This window comes from Colossoma macropomum, unplaced genomic scaffold (genome assembly GCF_904425465.1).
Source record: "Colossoma macropomum unplaced genomic scaffold, Colossoma_macropomum, whole genome shotgun sequence".
Taxonomy (NCBI): Eukaryota; Metazoa; Chordata; class Actinopteri; order Characiformes; family Serrasalmidae; genus Colossoma; species Colossoma macropomum.
Genome location: NW_023494807.1, coordinates 12,884,832 through 12,909,352, shown reverse-complemented (window position 1 = coordinate 12,909,352; position 24,521 = coordinate 12,884,832). Strand labels below are relative to the sequence as shown.

The 24,521-nt window shown below is 38.4% G+C and overlaps 1 protein-coding gene across 1 annotated transcript in view; it reads right to left on the bottom strand.

The window, feature by feature from the left end:
* Window positions 1–730: 730 nt before the first annotated feature.
* klhl32 (kelch-like family member 32) overlaps window positions 731–24,521 on the bottom strand; it is a 36,991-nt gene continuing 13,200 nt past the window's right edge. The window contains exons 5-12 of the mRNA XM_036556741.1: window positions 22,769–22,876; window positions 17,908–18,006; window positions 15,761–15,967; window positions 10,306–11,035; window positions 8,797–8,855; window positions 5,482–5,674; window positions 4,434–4,528; window positions 731–3,254 (exon numbers count right to left, since the gene is read on the bottom strand). Of these exons, the coding sequence (XP_036412634.1) occupies window positions 3,093–3,254; window positions 4,434–4,528; window positions 5,482–5,674; window positions 8,797–8,855; window positions 10,306–11,035; window positions 15,761–15,967; window positions 17,908–18,006; window positions 22,769–22,876 (1,653 nt within the window). The 3' untranslated portion in view covers window positions 731–3,092. The remainder of the gene's footprint in view (window positions 3,255–4,433; window positions 4,529–5,481; window positions 5,675–8,796; window positions 8,856–10,305; window positions 11,036–15,760; window positions 15,968–17,907; window positions 18,007–22,768; window positions 22,877–24,521) is intronic.

Sequence of the window (24,521 nt, the reverse complement as noted above, 5' to 3'; positions counted from 1 at the left end):
GCAGGTAGCATATAAGTAACAAACCAAAAGTGCATGGATGTGGTTTTTGTAAAGGTAACTGATTAAAGAACACAGAACAGCCATATGTATTGCACAATTGCATAACTGTTGAATTTATTGAAATAAGCTAGGAAAAGAAACATCAACCCATGGCTTTACTGTTTTTCAGTCCCAGGGCTACAAGCAATGGGCTGGTGTGGGACCGGACCATTTTAGTATTAAAACAGAAGTATTAAAACATTCCACATGGCAGTTTCGACATGTTCAGAATTATATATAGTGTGTTTGTATGCAGTAGCTCAGTTATGATCAGAAACATTCAGGTACACGGCAGTAGTCCTGAGTTTTAATACAAAACCCTCTGTCTGTAGACTCACACCGAACCAGAGATGAACAGCAGTTATGGAGAGTTTAACCATCTCTGGCATTTTCAGGGTTCCAGAAGATGCAAAAGCAACAGGAGAGACTAAATGTTAGAGTCGAGTATAGATGACGGTTCTGAGATGCACACACTGCAGACACAAGGTAAAATGACCTTGACCGTAGAGTCACACTGGACAGATTCATGCTCCTCTCCATTAAAGGAATATTTTGGGCAAACATCTGGTTTACCCCTTACCCCAAATGTAGCCCCTCAGCCAAGACAGGTTTGGTGTCTGAAGCTGCTTCTTTAGTTTTGTACTAGAGTTATGAGGCTAATGTAGCTAAATCTGTTCAATTCAGGCTTCAAGACAGCTGCTACTACTGTTTTTGGTATGCAGCATTTTTTTATAGATAACAGTGTCATACAGAGTCAGAAACTACATAAGCAGGTCTATATGTGATTACTAAAAAGGGCCATAACCTGGAAATGAATAAATTCACTTCTCCACTTCTTTGAAATGAGCTTAATGTTTTATGTAAACATTACTAAAGTTTCAAAAAGTGTACTGTTCACTCCGCAGTCCATACAGTCCATGTATGAAAACTGAACTGCAAAAGCGAAAAAGCATCCCGTTTTGAATTCTTTGTGGTCTGATGTCACAAAAACGAAAACGTACATCCGCCTATTCAGGCTACAGCAGTTTAACTCCACCCATTCACACTGAAGTTACAAGAAGCGTTTCATTCTCAACTGCTTTTGGAACAAGGCACAATACAGGACAGACAGTCAGAATAGATCTCATTTACATATATTAGTCCTAAATGCATAGTAACAAAAATAGCCTGTGTAGTTCTAGAAGATAAAGAAAAGTCAGGAAATTGTATTTACATTTTACATAAGCATCAAATGCACACCCACACAAAACAAATGCAGGATATGGATCCTTTAACAACTCCGTGTAGTTTGAATTAAGTGCTGTGATTTATTACTGCAGTTTACACAATGCTAATTAATGGGCTATATGCTTCTATTAGCTGTTAACCACATTAGCTCCAGTACAAAACTAAAGAAGCAAGCTTTACACGCCAAACGTGTCTTGGCTGATCACCTACATCTGTGGTAAGAACATTTGCTGGCACTTGACTTGGCAGTCTTTTGATGTTAATTTGGAGTTTTGCAGCAACTCCAGTTTGTACTGAATCCATCTTTGGAACAGATGACAAATCCTTACACTCCCAAAAATTATATCTGGTGTCAAGCAGAGGAGGATGGGTTCCCCTTTTGAGTCTCGGTTCCTCTCAAGGTTGCTTCTTCTTGCTCTTAGGGAGTTTTCCTTGCCACTGTTGCCATTGGTTTGCTCATGGGGCTTGAATCCAGATTTTTATGTAAAGCTGCTTTGTGACAACGACTGTTGTAAAAGCGCTATATAAATAAACTTTGACTCGACTTAATAATTACTGAAAGATATTTTTACGTCATCTCTATTTAAAAAGATTTTGTGTCATAACATAAGACTTGAGTTTTGTAATATGAATTTGGAATGAAGTTGAATTAATTGTGTCTATTTTTGAGCTGATGTCATATTTTGGCCAAAATAACACAATATAACTCTGACAAAAGCTGTCTAATTAGATGGTCTTTGTTTAATATGATACCTCACTGTTTACATAAAATGAACAAAAAGTGTTCTTTTTTAAATAATAATTCAGCCCAAAAAACAAACTTACCCCATTTTCCACTTACCCAGCTGTAGTAGATCAGGACATGTTTAGAGTCCAAATTTTGCTTCTGTAGTTTAGAACTGGAGCTACAAGGCTAGCATTGCTAACAAACACTACAACTCAATAACAGTTAATCAATAATCACCCAAATAGCCCAAACTGTTTCTGTAAAAAATCACTAAAGCTTCTCTCTCTCTGCTCAAACCACATCCAAGTCTTCATTATTGTTGCACAGACTTGTTGATGTAGTTGCTGTGAGAGACTTACTGCGAGCTGTAAAAATGAAGAAAACTTATACTTCTAAAACTTCTATGTACAGCCATTTCAAAAACACCAGGTCTGTAAACACAAAGCAGTGCTGATTTTTGGATCAGATTCCTCTATGTTTATGATCTTCATTGTCACAAATACTGATTCTAAGTCACACGAATATTTCTGAGGTGGTTTGTGAATACAGACCCTGATGTCTAAAGTGGCTGTGCTTAATCTTAATCTTAATCTGAACACAGTTTGAGTAGGCAGAAAGATGTATGGTAATATATTTTGCAGAAGCAGTTAGGGGTATTTGGGTGACTATTGTGTTCTAGTGTGTGTTAGCAATGTTAGCCTCACTGCTTCAGCTCTAAACTAAAGAAGTAAAATTTGGACTCCAGACATGTCTTAACTGATCGACTACATCTAGGGTAAGTGGAAAATTGTATAAATGTTTTGCCAAACTATTCCTTTAAATGGACACAAAGGTTTGTTAAATAATGACAGACTACATGCTGTTTTTTATCACATCTGTGTGCCCTCAGGTTCCCTCCATTAACAATCTATCAGTACCAACACTTCAGACCAGTTACACAGTTAATCTCCCAATCTGTTCAGTTTGCGCATCATGTTTTAAACTGGACCAAGTGCAACTCCAAAAGTTCATAGGAGTCTATTCTTGGTCCATGTGAAGATGTTTATTTGCATTCGTGTTGTGTGTGTTTTGTATGTGTGTAGTGTGAGTCTGAAGCACATTAGAGTGTTCCTATACGGTGGTGGGGCATCTGTAGAGTCTGCAGGTTGGGGCAGGTGAAATACGGGGCAGGTAAAAAGCATGTCGCTATTCCGTTAGAGGCGAAAGGAAGAGTCGGCCCATAAAACACTTCCTCTTTTCCTTTAGTGCTCACATCCAGCACCTGTCAATCACACAAACACATCAGTTACCCCTTTATCATATTATTTATCCCTTAACTGCATTATTTACTCTACAAGTACATTAATTACCCTCATTTTTTACTCCTATACTGCATTAATTAGACCTTAAGTGCATTAATTAAACCTTTATCGCATTATTTACTCCATAAGTGCATTAACTACACCTTTACTAAATGATTGACATTATTAGTTAACTATTTACATCAAACCGTGTTATTTATTCCATAAGCACACTAACTACACCTTTACTACTGTATTTACTCCATAAGTCCACTAAACATATTTTTACTAAATGATGTTTACTGTAAGTGCACTAATTACCCAAAACCACATTATTTATTCCATAAGTGCAATTTAATACATCAATAAATGCACTTGTTATACTTTTACCACATTATTCACCCGTTAAGAGTATAATGTACGACTTGATCACATTATTCACTTCATTAGTTAACCTGTAAGTGCACTACTTACATATTTACTATATTATTTACTTCATACATGCATTAATTAAGCCTTTACCATACCATTTACTCCATAAGTACATTAATTACATATTTACTACATTGTTTACTCCTAAGTGTACTTACTAGGTTACTTTTCATGCTATTTACTCCATATATACCTTTATTACCCCTTTACAATATTTACTCCATACTTGTATTAATTACAACATTACCATGCTATTTACTTCATAAACTATACTCTCATCATATTATATATTGCATAAGTGCACTAATTATACCTTTACCACATTATTTACTCCAAATGTGCATTTATTTACCCATTTACCTCATTATTTCATCAGTGCATTAATTACCCCTTTATTATGTTATTTTAAGCATAAGTGCATTCACTGATCTTTACATCTGGGGTGAATTCAACTCATGAAGGTTTTGGTTATTAGCTAAGGAGTTGAATCAGATGTGTCTAATGAGGCAGAACATTGAACCCTGCAGTGCTTTGGCCCAGGAGAAACCCAGTTTGACACCCTGCTGTGGAGTTATTCGTTTTTTTCACTGCATAACAACTAATAAATTCAAGTACATAGTTACATGATGACTTTTTTGTTGTCAGGAAAAATAAATAAATAAAAAAGGTTAAGGATGTTTTTTCTTTCTGACCTGAAAGTGCTAAATAATTCATATAAAATTACTGACCTGAATGCAGGCCAAGGGTTCATTAGTCCAAATTGAATATCCACCAACCACATATATCCTATCGTCATGGACGGCCACACCAGCCTCATTTTGACCTGTGTATGTATAACCAGAGAGGTTAAGCAGTTTTTCCCCGAAATAAATACACATCAACACATTATTATACACTCACACACACAATAGCCATTTTAATTTCAGCTTCAATTCAAAGATATTTTTTAATAGTTGTGCTGAAGTTAACTTTATCTTAAAAAGGTTCACTACCATGCAATCATATATAACAATGTCACAATATGAGGTACTGGCCAAGTTCATCTATAGTCACACAGCTGGACTCGGGGCTGTCGCCAGGACAGAATGAATTAAGGGGGCATATTCTGACAAGGCTGGTGATCATTTGAGTGAAACATCCTACTGTTTCAAATAGTGAGGGTGATTCATGACAAAATCAATTAACAAGATATGTTTTGTTTACCAGCCAGATTTAGAAAGCTAATTTAGTAACATACTTTGAATTTCTGATGAGTTTAACTGTGTTTAAATCCAGTCTTTCCTCTTGTCTCCGATTTAGAAAACAAGTAAAATTTGGTGATTAGAGTATGTGATGTTTAAATTCCCCACAGACTGCTGCGGCATATTGTTGTCAGCTAGGTTCTGATTAGATAATCATTGTTTAGGAAAAGGGCCTAGTTTCTTAAGCTGAACTGATAAAATACTTCGCACATGTGAGCGGTCAGATCAAGTGGTCTGCCCACCAAACAGTTTTATCTAACCAACAAAAAGGATGGATGTATACCAATATACTATAGTTACCCGACCTCTGACAAAAGTGCAAAAATAGCGCAAAAATAATCTAGCTATTTGTAACGGCACAAGTAAATTGAAATGTTGAAAAATCAAAAAAGTTTAAAATTTAGTGGTATCACCCCTTTTTGCACACTCGCAGCATTGGGCCTGGCTCGGCCCGATGGGTGTGTGTGTGTTGTGTGTGCTAAACAGTCAGGAGGCTGCAGCCGCAGTGTGCGGTGTGTGGTGAACGTGTGCTGACCGGTCAGTAAGCTGAAGGTGCAGCGTGTCCACTGGTCCAGGTCTATACTATAGGAATCTATATGCCGAACGAGGATGCGGTCATTATTGAAGTCCAGGTCATTTCCTCCCAGCACATACAGCTGCCTCTGCACCGCAGCCATCACATGATACACTCTCCGCTGCAGCATGGGGCTGCGCACCAACCACTGATTCTTTCACACACAGAGAGAGAACTCTATTTAAGCAATAGAACGCAAGATTGATTGTTTTATTCACCATAATATTATAACAGTTCCAACGGCACAATCTGGATTGGTAGAGGAGCAATGTTATTAGTGATAACAACACATTTTTTCCACAATAATGTTATAATTCAGCTGATCAGCGGTTGCTGTGTAATGACTCCCTTTAGGCTACAGCTGACCATTACAAAGCTTCTACTTTAATACATATAAAAACAGAAAATGGATACTTTAAGACAACATCTGACCTGCAGGCTGTTTTGATCAGATCTACAGAGCTAATTCTGAACCTGTCGCTACCCCTAAGTAAGCTTTCCGATCAGCAGCTGCGATGATGGAACATCTAAACAAACTAGAATTATCTGAAATATAATTGACTGAACAATATGGGCTGTGAAATGCTGCTCCTTTTTTGCTGTAAGGAAAGTCAACATTAAAGCACATTTTATACAAGGCTTCTTTGCTTGACTTTTTTCTTTATCTTGCATAGAAGCCATAGAACACTTGAGGTGTTTGCTACTGTGTTGATAGAGCTAACAGTTGTATAATATGCACTACAGTGGAAAAGTAGCCTTTTACATGTATATCAAAGCTGTTTTATTTGCAAAAGTTTAAAAATGTATAATTTTTATATATTTTTAAAAATTAAATAAATTAAAAATATGTACTCCACATAAAAATGCAGTACTGAACAAGCTCAGGCAGAAGTCATTCAGTCAAGTATCAATTATCTGCATAACGAATAATGAATAGGTAAAGTGTCTGCAAATACCGAACAGCTTACATAAAACATAGAATAACATGCAAAACAATATGTAGTATATTTTAGCAATCGAGCAGCAACAGACTCATCTGGGGGAAGAAATTAAATGAAAGAGGCAAGGAATGAAACAACAATGCTAAACGACAGGGGTGTAAAAATACATCGACCTGAAGATGATGATCCAACTACTTGCATTTTAGCATGTTAAAGCTGATTGCAGATTAGAATAACATTTACTAAAGTATGCGCTAATTTTTGCCCAAAATCTAATTCTCTGCCTATTTTCATACACAAAATGCAAAAAAGCTTGCTGTACTGTTTTTATTGTCTTTTATTGTGCGAATCGTTCATCTAGTATTTTGTTCTAGTATTTAGTACATATTTGAAATCTAATCTAATGAATCCATCCACCATCAATCATGGTGAAATTTGAGATTTCTTGATGCACCAAATAATTTCCTAAAGAATCATAATCAAATCAACTTGCAAGGTCAGAGATTTATAAAGAACAAACATGAGACTGGACGTCCCTGAGTGTTAATACTGTTTCCTCATATTGACATGAGCGCCCACTGTACTAGTGCGTCCTGCACTCAACAGAGGCCAATCTGTATTCCTGCGGTGTGTGAGCACTGTAACTGAAACTGTGTGTGTGTGTGTGAATAAAAGAGAGAGAGACAGAGAGAGAGTGCGTGAGCGTGACCATCTGTTGGGGGCTGTGTGGGGGGCTGGTGTTACTGGCAGGTGAATGTGGAGCTACTGTGAATACCAATGAGTTTATCCTTCTCTTTCTCTGCTTTCCTCTCTCTCTCTGGCTCTTGTTCTTTCTATCTCATTATATCTCTATCTCTCCATAGTTCTCTGTCTTCATTTCTTTTTCTTTCTTTTTTCTATCTCTACTCTGTTCTCTCTCTCTCTGTCTTTCTTTCTCTTTCCATTTCTTTCTCTCTCCATAGTCTACCTCTATGCCCCTTATCTCGCTCTCACTTTTCTGTCTCCCTCTCTCTTTCTGTATTTAATCCTCTCTCTCTCTCTCTCTCTCCGAATAAAAAAACTTTGTATTTACAGTTTTTGATAGTATTTTTTAAAATGTAGCACTACTTGTTTTTTTTCTCTGATCAGATGTCTGAAAAAAAGAAAAATGGTGACATGTTGTTCATCGAGAAAATTTTGTAAAGTATCGCAATATTTTTGCCGTATCACCTGTATCTCCATCCCTTTTTCTTTTTGCTTTCTTTCTGTCCCTGCCTGTCTCTCTCTTTACCCCTCCCTCTCCTTTTCACTCTGACTCTTGTTCTTTTTCTCTATCTCTCCATAGCTTCTGTTTTCTATCTCTACTCCTCTCTCTGAAAATGTGGACAAAATTACAGTTAAAAGATCAGGTTTCAAGACTGCTTCCAATACTGTTTGTAGCGATGTGACATACTTTTGTCCATTTTATAGATACCTGTATCTCACAATCCACATAAGCAACTACAGTGGTGCTTGATAGTCTGTGAACCATTTCGAATTTTCTATATTTCTGCATAAATTTGACCTAAAACTTCCCTAATCGTCCTAATAGTAGATAAAGAGAACCGAATTAAACGAATGACACAAAAACAAAAGACTTGGTCAATTTATTTATTGAGGAAAATGATCCAATAACCACAATTCCACAAACGTGTGTTGTGGAGATCAGACTGTGTTAGATCCCTATTCTTCAAATAAAAAGTGGTTACTCACACCTGATTGGCATCCCATTGATTGAAAACACCTGACTCTAATTTCACCTTCAAATTATCTGCTAATCCTAAAGGTTCACATACGCAATATTGGATCATTTTTCTCAATAAATAAATGACCAAGTCTAATATTTTTGTCTCATTTGTTTAATTTGGACTTGTGTAAATATCTGATGAAGTTTTAGGTCAAGTTTATGCAGAAATATAAAAAATTCTCAAGGGTATACAAGCTTTCAAGCACCATGAAATTACTTAAAAAATCCAACACGGTATGAGTTAAGTGTGTGAAGATTTAGGCATGCAGTTTAGCATCATGCTAATTTTTACAATATATAAGCTTCCATTACTAGTTAGCTACGTTTGCCTCACAGTTCCAGTGCCAAACTAAAGAAGGAAATTTCAGACACCAAACATGTCTTGGATGACTGACTAAATTTAAGATGGTGAAAATTTAGTGGTAAAACTGTCATGGGACAGCTTTTTTTCACACAAACAAAGCACACACACACACACACACACACACACACACACACACACACACACACATATATACAATTTACCACAAATTATGAAAAGGATCACAGACAGACATTCTCACTGTTTACCTGTTCTGGGTCGTACACCATCAGTCTGTTCTGGTACTGCGCTGTGTTTGTGACGCCACCTAGACAGAAGACAGAAAACTGTTCTTATCACAGCCAGGATAAACAACTTACCAATCAATTAATCAATCACAAACACCTACAGCCACACAGATTTTAAGAAAGATCAGATGTTATTTCGCACATTACAATTACGTTTCAAGTCAAAGTCAAGACAGATTTTATATAGCGCTTTTTACAACAGCCATTGTCACAAAGCAGCTTTACAGAAAGATCCGGGTTCAAGCCTCCATGAGCAAGCCGATGGCGACAGTGGCAAGGAAAAACTCCCTAAGAGCAAGAGCAAGAAACCTTGAAAGGAACCAAGACTGAAAAGGGGAATCCATCCTCCTCTGGTCGACACCAGATAGCCAAAAATAACATAAGAGCAATATGAGCAGAGAATAAGGTTTTTTCTTTAATATTATCATTAATATATAGCAAATATTTAAATTGAGAAAAAGGGGGGAAACAGCCTGTCATTGGACAAAAGTATTTAGATTAAGCAAAAATAACTGATGACTACCGTTAGAGACCTATCAGAGTAACAATGAGCAACAGATCTATGAAAATCAGTCACTGTTACCAGTGAAAACCAGTAGCTAACATTAGAAGTGTATCACCGATCACATTTCTTTGAGGAAATTTGCAAGCTAAGAACCAAACATGGTGAAGCATTATTTAGCCTTTTTTCTTAGCATTATAAAATCATTCCTATTTTCCTGTGCTCTTCATAAAACCCGAAGAACGAGTACGTTTTAAGCATTTTCTTAACGTCTAAGCCTGTTATCTTTTGTTCATTATATCTGTTATATTTTTAGTGTTACATAAGTAACACACTTTGGATAACCTTTCTGTAATGTAAGCGATATACTTGTATGTGCTACTCAAGTGACTCAAATTTAAGTTTAATAAAGCATTTATACATTACAATATCTTTGATTTGAAGGTAAACTTAAAACGCCCAGTTTGCATACACAATGCGATATTATTCAACATTTCTTCTGAAATAAAGGGTATTAATAGGTTATTTGTTCCCCTTTTGCTGCAGTGACAGCCTCTACTCTTCTGGGAAAGCTTTACACTAGGTGTAGGAACATTGCTGTGAGGATTTGATTGCATTTAGCCACAACAGCATCAGTAGGATACTAGTTACTAATGTTGGATGATTACTTATGGATCACAAACACCACTCCTGCTCATCCCAAAGGTATCGGATAGAACTCCATCTCTCCAGAGAATGCAGTTCCACTGCTCCACAGCCCAAATGCTGGGGGGCTTTATACCCCTCTAGACGACGCCTGACATTAAGCACGGTGAGCTTAGGCTCATAGGCTCATGTGCAGCTGTTCCAGCATCCCATTCAATTGTCAACGATTTTCTATGGAGATTAAACAAGCTAAGTGTGCATAATTGAACACCTGTGTCAGTAATGGGTGTAGCTTAAAGTGTATATACCCGCACACTGCGTACCTGATATCCACAGCAGGTCGTCTGCCACACACCCAGCGTGGCAGGAGAGTGACCGGTCAAATGACTGGACGTAGCTCCATTTGTTCCTGCGGGGGCAGTAGCGTTCCACACTGGGCAGCACCTGCCTCAGCTCGTTCCTGCCCCCAACTGCGTAAAGGAACTGCCCCAGGGCGGCTAGCACAAAGTGCTCACGGCATGCCTTCATAGGCGCCACGTCTGTCCAGCGGTTTGCTCGTGGGTCATAACGGCACACACTCCGCACAGCACATGTGCGGCCGTTGACGTGCTCCACCTCGCCACCCGCCACAAAGAGGAAGTTACCCATCACCGCCACACAGTGGTGGCTCCGCCCTGCCGGCATTGGCGCCAGCTCACTCCAGTTGGCTCCGCCCCCCACCTGGCGCAGATGTTCTTGAGGGGCGGGGTTAAAAAAGCGCAACTCTCTGACACGGCTGACCTCACGTTTGCGCCCACCGGTGATGTAGAGTGTGAGGGACCGGTAGCGGGGGGTGGTCCTTTGAGTCTGCCGCAGCGGCTGGGCAAATGGGCAGCGGTGGTAGTCCAGTGCCTCCTCCAGCAGAGCGGCAGCGGTGGGGCAGGAGCGCAGCAGGGGCAGGCTACAGGACACACGCTGCAGGGTGGACAAATCCATCAGCCCAAAACGAACGTGCTGCAAAAGCTCCTCAGAATGATGAAGCCTACAGCCATGCTCCAACCAACGCACCAACAACTGCAGAGTCACAAAGAGAGAGAGAGAGAATGAAATAACACGAAAAAGAGAAAATAGTAATACTCCTAATGATAACAACAATAATGATAATTATAATAAAAATAGCATGATATCATGATGATCTCATAAGATATTGCATAATATTATTATAATTATAGCCTAACTAGCTATGAGGACACTGAGGTCCAGACCTTGGTAGTTTCAGAAGGGTTTTTCATCTCCATTCATGAGATTTAATGTGGAAACAGCGCTGTTCTGATAATTCAGTACACAGGCCTACCCAATTAAATGGGGAAAGAAGATAGTGACATTTGATTTGTTTTCTGTGAGTGCTGTCACTGTATCATGGCCATTCAAATCATTACGCTCTAAACCATGCCCCCCCTTATTTTCTCATCACTGCTATCCACCACTGTCTCAAGCCTGCGCCTGTCATGTCATAACTAGCATGAGGACAAAGAGGTTGAATGTTTTGAAAGAGTTATGATATTCAATGTGGAAACAGTGGCAAGAACAAACAATCAGTAGTGACTAGTTCTCAGCTGTGGTTCGTCCATAGACTAACTGCTTTGTTTACCCCTGTATGAGACACTATGCTGATGCCGCCCAGAGCAATTTTGACTTTTGAGATGTAGGTAACATTACAGGTATGCAGCACACACACAGCATAGGCTAACATAGCTATGATAAAAAATACTTGTAAAAGCACCATCCCATTACTTGTTTTTAATTTGGACGAATCATAAAGTTGCTAGGTAAATAAGCACGCTTTAGCCTATTTCAGTAGCTGAATAGTTTAGGCTACAGGCTTTGTAGTTGGCTATATTAGTTTGGTAGATACAGTCTTTTATAAAGTATCTTTAATAATAAATTAATAAATGCTTTTTCAGTAATCTGTGAGAACAGAGAAGAGAACAAAAAGAGATTTTAGCACGTATTTTCAGCTGTAAATAAATGGGTAAATAGTTGATTAATTAAATAAAATTAAACAGGGAGTTTATGGAACAGTAACAGCGGTTTATGGAAGACTGGAACGATGGGAAATAAATAAAAGGAAAAGCTACATAACAACTATGGACAGGTGAAAACCGTACAAGACCTGGCAGGCCACAAAAACTGTCCCCATTAGATACACAGTGCTTAAAGCTTTCACCTTTGAGAGAGAGGGGAAAATCAATCTCCACTTTTGCTTCAGATCTGAGAAAATCCACAGGTGTTTCTGTCCATCCTTCCACTGTGAGAAAACTCAACAATATTGGGTCTGAAAGGAGGTGTAGCTGTCAATAAGCTGTGATTGGAACTATCCAAAGGTATTGGCACTTATTGAAGCTGGTGGTCAGCTGGGAGCTACTAAGCATCAACAGCAAGGAAGCCACTTTATACTTCTACTTTAATAAATGCATACAATGAACAAAAAAAGACAAATTATTCATCACATTATTCACATGGTGATTAATCATCACCTAAAATTTTATGATCATGACAGGCTTACTGAATAAAATATACATTATATTTCTATACACTTGATAAGTTTTAAAATCTTGGAAAAAAATAAAACATGAAATATAAAATGTGCCATAACTTTTGCACAATGTTTTTTATATATATATATATATATATATAAAACATTGTGCAAAAGTTATGGCACATTTTATATTTCATGTTTTATTTTTTTCCAAGATTTTAAAACTTATCAAGTGTATAGAAATTGTGCAAAAAGGTTTGCTAAGGAAGTGACTGGGTTGTAACTTGTAACTTGTAATATTGAATTAACTGAACTTCAAATAATAAGTTAACAAATGTAAAAAACACACATTATTCTACAGTGAACTCAAAATATCAAGTTAACTCAGCTACTTTTTTAAGTTTAAAAGCTGCATATTGTTTTACAGTGTAGAGGACGAGTTAAATTGTTTGAACTTAGAAAATCAACACAACACAATTAGACCAGCGGTGTTTAAATGTTTTCATACAACTGTATATGAAGGCCATGCACGCACACACACACTGGCAGCAGAGGGATCTTGAACAAAGGGGACTTAATTGAACCTGACAGCAATCTGGACTCATTTATCTACAGAGAGATGTGAGTGGGGGTAAGACGGCCACAGTTTGGCAACACCCAGCAGCAGCTTTTAACACAATCAACTGAGGCAGGCAATTACAGCACAGTAATGGAGAATGTTTGGCTAGTAGTGAAGCACAGACACATAAAACCCAACACAGTCTCTAGTAGGGCTGGCCACTGGCCAAAATACAACTTCACCAGCAAAAGCCTTTAGCTAGAACAGTTATTGTTATTATATGGAAAATGCATGCTAATATTGTTAATATATGGAAACTGGCTGCACATACACATGGGCTGATTTCGGTACAAGTCTCCAATAACTGTGAGGCTGTTTAGTGGTCCTGGTTTGGGTGACATTAAAACCAGGAAGCTCTTTAAACCTGTTTATTGTGAGATCTGGTGGTAGTGGAGAAGGGGAACACCTTGGGCACTCCTGGGCGGAGTTGTTAGGAGTTAAGTTCATTCTAGCCTGCGTCCCTTTAGGCTGCAGACCGAGAGCCGCATTCTGAAAGGTGGAAGTGACAAGTTTCAGTGGTCTTGTTGCTCTGCACCAGCTAAACGGGGAACCTGCCGAGCCACTTCCTGGGTGGTTCTCCTTGTGTTCAGATGGGCCTGTAGTTCTAAAGGTTTTTAAATCATTTGCTCCACTCTCTGTAGCTTGGCTAAGACTAAGCTCAAATTGGCTTTTTGAGTCATTGAGTCACTCTCATTGCTGATTTCGATGATAAAAGCAGAACTCTAGCCAAACAAAATAACTCAATAACTAACTTAGACAAACTAAAACAATGGTGATTAATAAAATGGTAATTCTAATTTGTTACAGCTTTGCTGTCTAGAAACATGACTCACAAAAGCTGTATTTGAATGAGAGAATAACAATCGCGGATTCTATCAGGGCAACATACAGCGTATGAACAACTGGGCTTCAGCCTGAATATTAATACACTGCTGCTACCTACTGGATATTTTCTGAACTGCAGCCAAAAATATACTTAACATTTTGGTATATTATGAAACTTATTTGTTTATTTTTTGTTTTAAGGGTGATTTGGGCTATGAGTGTTCAGGCACTCGCTCTGGAACAGTAATGAGTTTGCAAAGCCTGTAAAATGCTATTGGGGCTGGCCCTACATGTCAGACTGTAATGTGTCATGCTTTAATATGTGCTGTGGATCTATCTTCCCCTTATTCTTTTCCTTATCCTTTATCCATTCTGAATCAACCCACACCTTTCAAGTCCTTTTGTCTTTTTTACACAGAGCGGGAAAAGAGGGGAAGACAGAAAATGAGGAAAAAAGGCAATGTGAGAGAAAGAGGAAGAGAGATTGCGATGAGAAAGAAGTAAGAAAAAGAGAAAGACAGAGACGACAAGAGAGAAAGGGCACAAGGAAGGAAGAGGAAGAGAAAGAATGGACAAGGAAGACAATTAGAGACGGAAAGAGAGAGGAAGTGAAAGATGGCAAAGAAAAAAGAAACAGAGCGAGAGAGAGAGAGATCTAAAAAGGGGACAAGGAAAGAAGAGTAAGAGGACATGAAACAAATCAGAAGATGTAAAAAGAGATAAGGTGAAAGACAGAGAAATAGAGAGAGAGAGAGGGGTGTGATGCAGTGTGTGTTGACTGTGAAGGTCGTGATGGATCAGAGAACGTCCTTAGAGCAGAATAAATTACACACACAGACGGAGCGAGAGCAGAATGGAAAAAAAAACAGAAAGAGGAAGAAAATGTGATTTCCAGAGCGTGCGTGTGTGATGAAGATTGACAGGTGGGGTATATCAGGGCAGGTCTGGTTCACACGTACACACACACACACATACACACAGCCGTCCGTTGGCTGAATTAACCCAGTGTGTGTGAAGTGTGCTGGAAGAGGCTGAGTGTAATCAAGCGGTGATGAGGCTGGAGCTGGCCAGCGGAGGGGTCAGAGCGAGGGGCCATCAGAGGAGGAGTGTTTTCATCAGTAGGGGGGAGGGCTGGAGGGTTAATCAGAGGGAAACTGGTGGAGGAGGTGTGATTAGGGAAAATGGACAGTCACACACATGCATACACACATGCACAACTACCACCAGGAAATATGCCAGGAAAATGCTACCTACAAGTATGCATAGTGCCAACAGTAAAGTTTAGTGGAGAAGGGATAAAGGTCTGGGGTTTCTCAGAGTTTGGGCCCCTTAGTTCCAGTGAAAGGTAATGTTAATGCTACAGCATATAAAACACTTTAGGCAATTATATGTATAACTTTGTGGCAACAGTTATACAGAGAAAGCCCCTTCCTGTTCCAGCATGACTGTGCCCCTGTGCACAAAGTGAAGTCCATAAAGATGTGGTTTGACAAATTTTGTGAGAAAGAACTCCAGTGGCCCACACAGAGCCCTGACCACAACCCAACTGAACACCTTTGGGATGAATTACAGTATCGATTGTGAGCCAGGCCTTCTTATCCAACATCAGTGCCTAACCTCACAAACGCTCTTTTGAACATGCCCACAGATGCGCTCCGAAATCTTGTGGAAAGCCTGTTATAGCTGCAAAAAGGGGGGCCAACTCCACACACACATACATACAGTTTTATATAGTATATAGTATATGAAGAGTTAGAAAACACAATTAAAGCCAAAACAACACTAGGAACGTCCACGTACACACACAAACTCCTACCTGCCATATCTCCTCCTCTGTGAGAGATGTGAGCTGGTCGCTCTTTAGCACCTCCCGCAGGAGGCGGAGTGGCAGCAGAAGGAGCTCCGCCTCCTCCAGTTCCGCTAGGTGCTGCACCAGGTAACCAATTACAGCCTCCTCCAGCACAGGCAGGTGGAACAGATCAGCCAATCGGTAGAGCTCCAGATAATTCACACTGCTCAACTCCTACACACACAAACATACACACACATCAGCCAACCAGTAGAGTTTCAGATAATTCTCACAAATATAGTCATGAAGAGTCAAACGTTTCAAATACACAGAGATCGATTTGCACAGTGACACAGCCACAGCCTTATATACGCCATAGTGTCAAAAGTTTGGACCCATCTGACTGAATGATTTTCACAATCTAATAGGCTTTTTGATCTAAAGGCTTATGATTAAATGCTTAAAATACACATAGTGAAGCTGAAATACACATGGTGACCCTATTCGGACATGATTAAATTTACATAGGGTTCTATGCAGGGCTAGATTTGGTTACCCCAAGACCCCAAGACACACCAAGTTATCTAACATTACATATAATGAGCAATGCTGAGTAGCTCAGGTTTCTTAGGGATGGTGCCTTAGAGGGCAGTACATTTTGCCAGAAACCACAAAATAGCCCAGAGTTTGAAAAGAAATGCAACTAACCCAATGCTAACTGACCACAGCAGAACTAAAAAAAGTGCTTTGATTTAAAATCTAAGACTGAAAAATTCAAAGTGTAAGACAACTGTAAAAAAAAAAATGAAATAATAATTTTAAATATTTAGAATATTTTAAAAACTTGACCACTGTGTCAGTGTTTTCACTCCCTCCTCGCCTGAGAAAATTAGACTGATTTACCTACTGTTTCTCACTGAACTCAGCAGTCTTCTGATAATTACAGTACACATCTCTGTGATGTTCCAAGACGTCAGCTCTCATTGGCAAAAAAAAAATATATATATTCTGATTGTTGCTACTCATTGTATTTAGTCTCTCAGGATGTATCCATATCAAACACTCCGAAAATCATGAAACAAGGGATACTTTGGAACATTCTCTCAATCATTTACTTAGTCTGGGTGGTAGAACTTCTCCATTCTCTCTACACTGTAGGAGCATTAGCAGGAGAAGACTTGCTTTGTTAAGCAACAAGTACTTTCAGCAGCCAACAAGTGCACAGCATGAAGCCATACTGCCATCTACTGGCAGCACTGTTCAAGCTTATTAAAAGACATTCACTTAAAATGGGCACTTATGGATAGAAGTGAAGTTCTTATAGAATCCATTACACAGCAGCAATAGATCAAATATAATATTAATAATGTTAAGTCATTATGTTGAGATTACCTTTTTTTAATAAACGAGGAGCATTTGTTCATTATACTGCACCAATATACTAGAATATGAAGAGAGAATGGCATATTCCACTGCTTGACAAGCAGCATAAATGCTTCAATCTTAAAGGCCTTTACTCAACTCTACTCTAACGCAACAAATCCCCCGGACTCCTGTTTCCACTCCACTGCAAACTACTCTGCTGGGCAGGTTCATGTTTATAATGCAGGTTCATGTTTATAATGCAGGTTCATGTTTATAATAAAGTAGGAACAGCGCCACCTTTCCGAAAACACACCTGCAGCAGTGCAGGCTTGTGCATAATTTTAAGCAAGCTGTGGGAGTTTTTGCCACTCTCATCATGAGCTCATGTAATCATCCGTTTACATAAAAACACACGGACACTCCGAGAAGCCGAATTAAGCAGAGGCTTTCTTATTAACTATATCACAACCGGATTCAGTGTAAATCTTCTGTGAATAAATGCATACTTTGTGTAAGCAGGGCTGAAATATTTTACCATAACTTTCTGACCAATACTGCGCTTGCGATTTACATGTTACTATTTTCTCAAAATTAAGCTCCAAGGCACCTCCATTTTTTCCAAGTTCACGTCCTGAACGCAGAGTTTAATATGCCAGACTGCGGGTTGACAAGCTCTGCGTTATAAGGTTTAATTACTCCACTTAAACTTGTTAAAATATTGAATAATGTAAGACAGAATTAAAATTACAGCTGTTGCAATTTGAAAATCACCTTGTTTCATATGATCAACTGTTCAGCTCTGTTTGTACCTGTATTAAATATTGTGAGCAGAGTGTAAGAAGCTCCAGAAGCTGCAGGTGACTCCCAGCAGATAAAACATCCTGAATAACCCCAGGATCTAACAGAATCTAGAGAGAGAGTGAGAGAGAGAGAGAGAGAGAGAGAGAGAAATATATAAAAAGAAAGAAAGAGAAAGAAGAGACACATTTACACTTTCAACAATTGGTTCATTCTTTCTCACCAGTAATCACACAAGTCTGCTAGAATGTGCACTGATATGCAATAGACATAAAAAATGAGTTTCTCCCTAACAGAAAGTTATTACATTAAATGGATATGAATATGCTGCATGATGCCTACGACACTTTTCAGACAAGGTTTTTGGCTCAAAGGTATTTCTTAAGAGCCATTCATGGTGGAGAGCTATATGCAGGGAGTTAGAAGGTAAAATAGTCCAAATAGAAAACAAATCTTCCATATTTACCACAATTTTATCATTAGCAATATTACATACAAAACTCAAAAGAAGTGTGCAGATTCACTGGTGGGTTTAGACAGCAAATAAAATGGCTATATTTGTCAGTAAGTTTCTCTGTGAACCATTTCACATCAAACCACCACAACTCTGTTTACATCTGTTTACATCTCAAACAACTGAAACTCAAAACAACTGAATTATGTAGAATTTTCCAAAACAAAACAAAACACATAGAATTCCCCATAAATAAATTTATGAGGTAGGGAGGAGCTGGGTACAACCTAATGTGGGGTAAAATGTAATGTGGCCTTTTTATGTAACTAAATATGTTTAAGTAGAACATGCTTTTGGTCATCTTCCCACACTCTCATATCAGATAGATATTTCTCAAGGGTCAGGGTTACCTGAAAGAAAGTTTTTGTACCATAAAAGTACATTTTTGTCATTTGATTTTAGCTTCGATTCTCAGTCTGGCTGAATTTTGCTGGGTGGCTCTAATTAGCAGATTTTGGGGCAGTTAGAGTCGACAGTTAGAAGAGACAATCTAGAGTTATTGTAGCCACAGTAACAGTAGCTTTATTATATAACAAGGAGCGATTTATAGGCTGTAAACACACTATTGTTTGTACTTCGAATTGTGTCGTGTGTGATTCACCAAACAATCTACAAAAATCAACTGGAATGTGTGAGATGCCTAGCCTTTTTAACATCTGCTAAGACTCTGTAGTATCCTTAAGGCTTAAGATGATCGCACTGTGTCAGTATTCTCCTCAGTATCATATATGTAAATTCACATTAGCGCGGTACTCATTCCACCCCGCATCATTAGTAAAACTAAACTAGACTGTTACACTTGATGCAGTGACTGTCAATCAAGTCAATCAAGAAGTGATCATTAATAAGCAAACCTGGGGCAGGTTTACTAAAATAGGCATTAATTACCAACACTCTACCAACACTTTACATTAACAGGGTGGCCAATTTAGCAACTTATATATTAAGAACTTCCATGTGGTCCAGCTGGTACTGAGGCATGAATGTAATATTTCCAAAGCGGTGTCTGATGGTCAGAGGCGATGGTCAGAGGCGTGAGTATACATATGTTTGCCACAATTGCGACAAATGACTTGAGAAATTTGATGAACCTGAAGTTAGCTTCCTATTCCAACTTCCTACTTCACCTTAAATACCACAGTAGCTACATTCAAAAGAAGCCAATTTCAGCACTGAAGAAATTAAGACATGAAACAACATTTAGCACAGTGTTTGCCAGGCCCACAGGGCTACCGTTAGAAAGCAAAACTGACCCAGTTTTATCTATATAATTGTTCAATTTAGTTTTTTTCCTATTTTGAACAGTAAAAATATTTCAGATTTACTATGGTTGTTAAAAATGGTTCTTATTAGTCAGTGAAGGGACATCCCAGAATAATAAACCCCTGTTAACCTACAAAAACAGGTTTACTTAAGCATCTAAAATGGTTTTCTCTGCAAAGATAAACTGAAAATTACTTTAAAATATACTGAAACCACCAAAAACTTTATTTATACTTCTAAATACATTTTTGGCCATACTACTAACTAGTAAATCACATTACTCGATGTGCTGAGTCAGGAGTGGATAGCTTTCACCAGGACCAGGTCCTTGAAGTGAACATCAGACCACCATATACAGGAAGACCAATGATCAGATTTTTGGAGCACTCCCAGACTCAAAAGCAGCTTTCACACTCAGCCAAAAGTACCATCCTCTCAGGGGAAACAGCCCTGGGTCCAAAAAAAAGATCAAGTGTGAAACAGTCCTAAAAAGCAGTTGTGCTGGGTCTTTAAGAAAAAGGTAGCAGCACTGCAAAACCTTTCAAAAAGGAAAAGCAAAAAACAAAGTACTACTGCACTCCCAGGGCTAAAAGCATCCCTATTTTATCAGCCCCTTTTTCACTGCATTTGCGTGAACTACTGATGGAAGATGAAGCCGATGTGTGTCAGAAGGAACCTAGATTTTTTTGGAGTATATCTTGGTTGGGTTTGGCCTAAATAACTCTGTGTGTCTCCAGAGGAAATATGATTAATCAAAGTTACAAACCTCCACGCCCTACATTGAGGACACACACACACACCAAACCTCAATCCTACTGAAATCTGAAACAACTGCGAAACTCATAACCTCCTCAAAATATCCTCAAACCTCAAAAACACTTCACAACCTCTAATCGTTTTAACCCTTACACCCCATCAGTTAGCATCTGAAGTAGCTAACAGGCTACATGCCTAAATAAACACATACTGTGTTGAGCTGTTGCATAATCTCGCTTTTGTGACATTTTTACATATGCTGAAGGAAACCGTTGCACAACATGAAAGAGCTTCACTGATGTCAAGGTCTGATATGACTGACTTAGAACTTACAACATCTGATTTGACAAGCTTAAATCTCTGGTTTAAGCTTCCATTTCTCATTATCTATATTTGCCTCTTAGCTCCAGTGCAAAGCTAAAGAAGCTATGGTACGGGTGTCCAAAGTCCAGCCCCAGGCCCAATACAGCCTGCGGACAGATTTTAATTGACCCCTGGTTTCTGTTTGAGTGTATTATAAGTGACTTGCCAGACAATATGTTGCAATTTTTCCTTTCACCTGATGGTGGCAGCAGTACCGCAAAATTACAGTGTAATGCACGACACTGTGATAATGAAATTAGCTAAAGTTTAAGAGCTTTTATTCTCTGATTAGACCTGCAGCTTAACTTACTGAATGACCTTTATTCAAGACTACAGCCATAAAGCACTAACTTAACACTGAGAACTGGCAAAATTTCAAAGAAATTTTAATATTTTTTCTTTAGAGAACCAAAGCAAATGTGAGTGCCTCGTATGTCAAAACACTGTAATGAATTCAAAATCATTAGACATTACAATAAATATTCAGGAGAAGGCAGAGAACCTAAAGCAACTGCGAGCTACTCGAGTCTAACAGCACCAAACTCTTAGCAGGGCAAATTCAGTAGTTCATTAAATATTAACTGTTTAAGGTCACACAAAAAATGGGCTATTCATGCTGTTTATTTTGCTCCTCATTTAATAAAGCGATTTCTGAATGCTGTCACTACATTATCTAACAAAACTGAAACGTTTTTTTTTGTCTAGTTTGTCTCACATTGTGCATCTTTTATAAAGTGATAGGAAACACAGTAGCACACGGAAAGTTCCAATTCTATGTGCTGATATTTTGAAAACTTTTGTGAATAATATGTCGGCCCTCAGGTATTTTGACCCAGTACAACCTGACCCTCTTTGAAAAAAGTTCAGACACCCCTAAGCTAGGGGTTGCGTCGACTAGTTGACAAGTCGACTGTCAACTACTAAATCCACTAGTGGGCAGCAGTCGACTTCTTAAGGACAGTGCTTGAAATACAGGGTGGTAAGAAAAACAGAAAAATTGTAGTGAAGATTTTTTTGAAATTTTTCTGATTTACTACACTACTGTAAAAATGCTACACAAAATGAAACCAATTCCACAGTAAGCTGGGTAAGACTGCGCTGAAATACAGGCTCGTAAGCCAGACTGGGAAGCTTTTGAGAACCACAATATGAATGAGCCATTTGACTGACATGCAAAACATCCAATCACAGACCGTTTAGTGTGACATGCGCAATGAAAACAAACTTGGATTAACAGTTGGCAAACTCGTGAGGACATCTCGTTTACTTGCTACCCACAGTGCCAAACACAATATAGGAATAACTTTTAAAAATGGGATATACACTGAGGCCTGCACCTCACTTTAAAGGCTTATTGGTGAAAAGATGCAACTGCTTGCTACTAGCATTTAGCTTAATAAACAATCATTTTTATTCATCAGACAGTGCACGTACTAGAGTCAATTTAAAGTCTCAGTGAGGGGTGAGTTTCTGAGAGCAAAGGCGATTTTAGCATGCAGTTTACATCAGACAGTCTGTGTACTATTGTGTGAAGTGCTGTGTACTTCTGTGTGTCACGGACACCCGGAACACTCACCTTTTTTTATGTGGTAATAACAACTTGCACAGGTTGCACGACAATTAATTTTTAGCAGTCGACCAGTCATTCAAAAAAGTAGCTGACTAGTCGACTAGCAAAAATGTCAGACACTGAACGTGTCTTGGCTGATCGACTACATTTGGGGTAAAAGGGGAAAATGTGGAAACGTTAAACCTTCAAAATCTCAAACCTCCTCTCCCTGCACACATGGATTTGTATCTTCAGAGTACAATTACACATGATGACCGTGATGAACGGAAGACTGCTTTTGACTGTGGTTAATGATTGTGATTCACTGATTAGATTGTGCTGGCTGAGCAGGGCTGGTTCAATTAGGGTGTTTAGAGCAGATTTGATTAGTGTGTGTATGTGTGTGTGTAATTGCGTTTGGTCTTACCTGGCCTGTGTAAGCAAAGTCCAGCGCATGTTTTAGACCAACACCTGATACTCCCTGCAGAGTGACCTCATCTGCCTCACTCTCTGCCATACACAAACTGAACATGGCCTGAAAATACAAACACAGACACATACTTGTTTTTGTATGTATGTTTGTATGTATGTAAGTATGTATCTATCTATGTGTATATTATTTTATATTATATGCAACAATAACTGTTTAATAACTGCTAATAATTAATAATAATTGTAACTGTTTATTTAACATAAGAAAATAAATAAAATTGCAGTAGAAGTTGCACAAAAAATGCCATATTTAAGGATGTCTTATTTTATTTTCATTTTAAAAAATAACAAAACATGTAATTTATACTTAAAAAATCCATATAAAATAGCAACATGTATATGCAAGGTGCTCATATATAGTGTTATATATAAAATGTTCTAAGCCTAATCTTAAACCTAACCCTAACATTAACTTTGACCTCAGGAACCAAAAAGATAAAGCTTTGCTGTTTCAGTTTTAAAAATGAAACAGGTCAGGACCATTCTGTTGGTTAGTTAGTCCTGATTTTCTCAAATGTACACACGCACACACACACATATACACACAGATGAAAGTGGTGGAGAGGCCGTGCAGGTCCCGCTGTGCTCCAGCGGGGGTTTGGTGATCAAAGGCATTGATTAGTGTCATCCAGTGGGATATCACACACACACTGATCTACAGTCTGTAACACAGCAGCATCACACACATGCATAACCATCAAACCGGGACACACAGAGCAGCTCTCCCAGCATCTGCTCGAGAATCCCAGCACTGTACTGTTTCACTACACATCTGCTGTATGTGTCACTTCAGCAGTAAAAACATTTGAGTCTGTAAGTTTCTCAACAATGCACAATTTCACAATAAACCACTCTGAATGACTCTGTTTACATCTCAACGATTTAATTATTAAGAATTTTTTTTAAAAAGCGGTGGTATTTCCCTTTAACAAATCAGACTCAACTGCATCAGATCAAAACATCCTTGCAGAACTGCTTCTTAGTTTTGCACTGGAGATATGGAGATAATAGCAATTTGCATTGTGTGCAACTGCATGCTTAAATCATCACATATGTGCCTCAAACCTTGACCTTAAAAATAACTAAAAAAAAAATGGTGAGAATTCCGATTTTTAAAATTTCTGCATAATTAAATCATTGAGATGTAAACAAAGTCATTCAGAGTGGTTTTATGTCAAACATTGCATTGTAAAGAAACTTTCTGACAGATTTTCTTTACAATGGCAGTGTTAGAACTAGAGGTTGAGTTTTTAAATGTAGCGTTAATAATGGTAAAATATATATTTTCTTTGGGCACTATGTTGCTTCACAACATGCTGCATGTACACCTCTACCTTAAACAGAATTTAAAAATTTTTTTGGTCAAAACTTTATCTCAAAACTATAACTATCAAAACTATCAATCTTAGGCATGAGGCAACCTATTCATAACCATTTCATGTAGTAGCTTTGTGAGATAACTTACAGACATTAAAGGCTTCAGGTTCCTTACACTATCGCCTGGACAATTCTGACTTTGACCACATCTCAAATGCAGTTTTCCTGATGCTAACTGGTAGGGGTATATACTTCCATTACTTGTGAGCTACATTAGCATGGTAGCTCTAGGGCAAAACTAAAGAAGCAAACTTCTAACACCAAACATCTTGGCTTATTGACTACAATAGGGTTAGGATCAGGGAATGGTA